Raw genomic sequence first — 5,290 nt, forward strand, 5'->3', positions numbered from 1 at the left:
TAAAGTTCAGTTATTTTATTCATCCGTTGGATGATAATACAATGGTTGCCAACACCTCCTAATTACACTTATTTAAACAAAGTCACTTCTTTAGATACATGGTTGAAAAATATGTTACTCTAACCAGAAAAAAAATATAAAATTACATGAAATAAACTTATAGCTAATAAAAAGTTATAAAATTTACGTGCATTTTTTTTAACTTAGATTAAATATAAAGTAAAAAAAATCATATATAACGACAAATTTGTAGTTAGATATATGCATTGTGGAATTATAGATGACTGAAAATGTATAACTCCTTAACCGTATGAAATCTATCAAATCCCTAATTAAAATAGAATTGCACATCATGTTCCAATCCAATTAACGTAAATTGATGGAGAGAAAAATATCACGTACTCTCCATTTATCATATATAAGCATTTCTACTCTATCCGTTCTAAAATATAAACAACACTATCACCTTCTGGCAGTTCTAGCTACTTCCTACCTTACCAGTGTATTTTGAGGTAAATTACAAACACCCCCTTAATTAGCCGCCTCCGTTGCCTACTTGCCTCCGCCCTGCAGTGATCTGTCATGCATGGCTTGTCTCTGCCTCCCATCCTCTATCTCCTCCTCTTTGCCTAGCCTCCATTTGTTTAAGCTGATCGAGGCGACCGCGCGATGTAACACGGCAAGGCATGCACGTACACGCGCGGACGAGAAGCTCTGACTCGTTGCAGGCTAGAATGCTACAGTACAGTAGATAGCTGGTACGTGTTAAGACCGAGTTTAGTTCCAAACTTTTTCTTCAAACTTTTAATTTTTTTATCACATCTAAACTTTCTTACACACATAAACTTTCAACTTTTCTATCATATCTTTCCAATTTCAACCAAACTTCTAATTTTAACGTGAACTAAACACACACTTAATCTTCCAGAGGCCCGGAAGGTAGGAGTAGCTATATAGCCTATTGTTGCAAGCAGAGCCAATATATATAGAAGGAAATATATACCTGGTACGTACGTACTCGTCGATATGGAAGCTAAGCTAAGCTACACCGCGAAGCGGCTGGGCACTGTTCATGCATGGCCATCGACCGAATAGAATAGAAAGTACACGTACTTGTAGCCACTGTGTCACAGCGACTTCCATTTCCAAGAACTGTACTCGCGCACGCTCGGTTGGAAGCTTGTAGGCGTACGGTATCGGGCGCCTTCGATTCAACGATTTCCTCAAAGTGCTATAACATCCTTCCAATGATGATGATCAGAGATTTGGATGACTCGAGTCTTGTGCAACCATGCATGCGCATATATGCATGTGTCGTTAAGTTATAAGCTCGACAGTGAAATCCCATCTTGTTTGGAAGCCGAAGGTTTTCCAAAATTCGTTGAACTTTCTTAGGATAATTATGGAAGTGATAATTCAGTGTGTTCAACTCTTTCGCGTTTATTATATTAAAAAATAGTTTTTTTTAAAAAAAATATGTGTTTCAAATCCCGCTAACTCTATTTGAATTAATTTCTCTCAACGTATATATGTGTGGTTACCTATTATCCTAGTGATCACAGAGCCAGAAATTCTAAAATTTATAAGTAGGGAGGTGTTTGCTGCGGTCATATATAACTTGTCTCATACTCCTATTTGCTTAAACTATAATAAGCTAGCATTTGCTTAAGCAAAAATAATTTGAGTACGATGGTAATTCCCGATAGAAATGAATGGAGGGATCGTCCAAAGTAATGCTTCCAAGAGTAGACCACGCTAATAAGTCCCATAAGCGCTCATGGAGCTTATATGACCCAATGACTGAAATATTTTTTTCAATGACAGCATCGGCTACGTACAGGGCTTCAAATATCCACCAAACACAAGTCTGTACAAGGTAAAACAACTGGAGTAGACAGAAGACTAGAGGTGAAGCTAGCTAGAAACGAATAAAGAGCCATTATTCTATGCTGTCTCTTTGCCACCATCTCCGGGGATGTGTTACCTCCCGGGTGGTCATGTGTACAAAGGGGTGAATGTGACACAGGTACCAATCATGTGATCATGTATTTCACAAAGGCACTCAATAAAAAGGGATTGTACGGCTTCCGAAGACCCTAGCTGGCTAGGCTTCTTTTCACCAAAAATATAGCGGGCTTTCGATCACTGGTACTGTATGAGTGCTAGTAAAAATTAAAGTCGAGATCTCTAGAGACTAGAGCTATCCCATCCATGTACGTACCTCTTCATGAATTAAAGCATGTATTGTGAACTAACAATGTCAACATTATTCATGACCGAATCTGTTTATTTCATCTCTCGCTGTATAGTACAAATTAGGACTTTAATTTTGCAAAGTTGTAGATATATGTATTAATTAATTGTTTAAATGTTGTGATATTTTTCTTAAAAAATATAACCATTCAGTTGATATTTAAGAACAAAAAACATGAATCTAAACGAGTGCACGTGCACTTGAGTAGGTACGGAGCACAATTTTTCTGCCCACTGCACTGATCATCAGAAATAACTAGGCCAATTACGAAAACATTGCCTACGTTTTTTTATTAATAGAAGAAGCCTTGCGTTGATCCTTTTTCAAACGTAATTAAACTCATCAATTTAAATTAATTAAACTCATCAATTTAAAATCAATTCAAACCCTGGTCTTAGGTGGGTTGACTGTAACCCTATTTTCTTCTTAATTGATTGGCAGAGTTCCTATCCCTTTTCTATAAGAATTCAAAGCATCAAACTATGAGACTAGAGGGGGAAAATACAATAACAGTGCATGATGTATTTCTTAAGAGGGGACCGTCTATTGTCCAATATAAAAATTCAATCAAATTAAAAGAGTAGCCAGCTTACATCGGACTCATGTAAGATCGTAATCTAATATATATTTCCTGGTCCTATTACATAACCCATGATATCTTCATTGTACATTTTTGTCACGCTCTCGTCACCAATGAAGTCGCTAAAGGCCCCTTCTCTCTTCCCCACCTCTTCAGCAATACTCCCATGTGCCCCCCTTTTCTTCTTTGTCGGTGATTCGTCTTGTCGCACTTTTCCTGTCTGTAGTGGCTTATGCGACACACTCCCTCTACTACATACCTAAACATACTTGGTCTTTCTCACCTTCTAGTGGAATCTACCACTGCCTCATCCAGTTCAATTCATTGCTTGGAATAATATAACGACGCCCTTTAATTTCTCTGCTCACCTTTAGGTTTTAGCCATCTAGATCATCCCTACAAGCTCTAGACACACACTTCATGCTGTGTCTCTTCGATTGGCGTTTTTAATTTGTTGGTGTCAAGTCTTAGAGTATGAATCTCAACACCAATTCTCTTATTTTTCCTCTTTATTAACCGATTTGGTTCAGTGATATCACTGAACCACCAAATCACTTACAAGATTGACCAAATCACTTACAAGATTGGCCATGACGATGGTTAATCCAAATAACATATTGGCCCGGGTTCCAACTTCTACCCTCTTAGGGTAAGTTATGAGCACGAGAATTACAGAATCTAGGAACAAAGTAAATATCAAACCGTACTTGACAAAGCTTTATCGATCAAATATAAGAAGCTTTATCTGATAAAACTTCTTGTCCAGTTATAATTTGTACTATACATGGTTAAAAAAGATCACGCGGAGTAACAGAACCATGCATCTATGTGCTTATACTCTCCCATGCGATTGTACGCGCGCAGTATATATATGCATACCGCGCGTCTCCTCCCAGCAAGCGGAAATAGCTCCAGGGGCTGAAACAAACCCAGCACATTTGTGTTTGTACGCGCAGCTAGCTAGCCACGAGCGCGGATCCATCTCCTAGCTAGCGCACCATCTATGGATCCATACCACGACTAAAACATGCATGACCCACGCGGCTTCCCCATCCACCCGCAGCCGTACCACCTCCACCCCACGGCCGGCGGCCTCGGCGAGGGCAGGATGCGGGGCGGCGGGCGGCGGCGCCCCGGCGCCAAGCTCTCCACCGACCCGCAGAGCGTGGCGGCGCGGGAGCGGCGGCACCGGATCAGCGACCGCTTCCGCGTGCTCCGCAGCCTCGTGCCGGGCGGCAGCAAGATGGACACGGTGTCCATGCTGGAGCAGGCCATCCACTACGTCAAGTTCCTCAAGGCGCAGGTCACCCTGCACCAGGCCGCGCTCGTGCAGCACGAGGAGGGCTGCCAGCACGCCGACGTCGCCGCGGCGTTCTCCGCCGCCGACGCCGATCTGGCCCTTGAGCTGAACCATCGCCACGGCGGCGCCGGCGATGATGACGCCGGGATGACGACGCTGGAGATGGCGCCGATGCAAGAGGCGGTGGGCTACGGCGACGGCCCGGCTCATCAGATGATGCAGCAAGCGCTCGATCCAGCGGGGCAGCTGATGATGGGCGGCGCTCATCAGCTGCCTCCTTTGCCTTGCTGTGTCTTCGTCCAGGAGACTGACCCCTCGTGCTACTCGGTGTGCAATGTCCACGGTGAGGAGTCTGGTGCGCAAGGATCTTATTAGCTAGCTAGTGAGACAGTGGCTTGCTTAGGTAGTTAATTTCCTTAAGTATGCTCGAATATTGGCTCTACCCACTAGCTGTCTAGCTCTACTTAGCTTACCTAGGTCGTCAACCAATATATTACCGGTTGGTCATGGTCCCTTAAATTAGCTAGACTCTTGATTTCTGTAAGAATGCATATATGCATGCATGGGGTTCTGTTGGAGCAATGCATAACAGAGCTTTGTTTTACATGCATGCGTGCATGCTTCCTAGATATCATTCTGAAATCTGAACTTGTTTGCTCGATCGCTTAATTGCTATCTCACCATTTCGGTTAGTCTGATGTTTATCGTTCAGCTCCATTCTGTGTTAATTTCTTTTCCTTTCCATTTGCGGCATGTATGATAGTACGTATATTCTTCTCACTACGTCCTAAAATATAAGGGATTTTAGGTGGATGAGACGTATCCTAATACGAATCTGGACATGCTCCCTATCTAGATTCATAGAATTAGGATACATTATATCTAACCAAAATCCCTTATATTTAGGAACAAAGGGAGTACATTACTACTCGCTCCCCCGGTCACAAAAAGATGGTTTGAACTTTTAAAATCAACAAGGATGGTAGCTCACGTATTCACGCGGGCAAGTATATCATAAGCCCGTATTTGAAAAACTTATAAGGATCAGAAGTACATTTTCTTCATAAATTTATTTGCTGGCTTTGCTCAAATATTTTTCATTAGGTATTTGTTATCTTCATACTACGTAATATTTAATTCATCTCTATAAGTAATT

The 5,290-nt window shown here is 41.9% G+C and overlaps 1 protein-coding gene across 1 annotated transcript; it reads left to right on the top strand.

Annotated features, from left to right (window-relative positions):
* Window positions 1-3,429: 3,429 nt before the first annotated feature.
* Window positions 3,430-4,896, top strand: LOC4327431 (transcription factor LAX PANICLE 1-like). The gene has a single exon (NM_001409099.1). The coding sequence runs from the start codon at window positions 3,862-3,864 to the stop codon at window positions 4,507-4,509; it is 648 nt and encodes a 215-aa protein (NP_001396028.1). The 5' UTR covers window positions 3,430-3,861; the 3' UTR covers window positions 4,510-4,896.
* The last annotated feature ends 394 nt before the right edge of the window (window positions 4,897-5,290 follow it).

Source organism: Oryza sativa, chromosome 1 (genome assembly GCF_034140825.1).
Source record: "Oryza sativa Japonica Group chromosome 1, ASM3414082v1".
In the NCBI taxonomy this organism is placed as follows: domain Eukaryota; kingdom Viridiplantae; phylum Streptophyta; class Magnoliopsida; order Poales; family Poaceae; genus Oryza; species Oryza sativa.

Coding starts and splice junctions, on each gene's coding strand:
- LOC4327431 (NM_001409099.1), top strand. CDS start 3,862: ATGCATGACCCACGCGGCTTCCCCATCCACCCGCAGCCGTACCACCTC.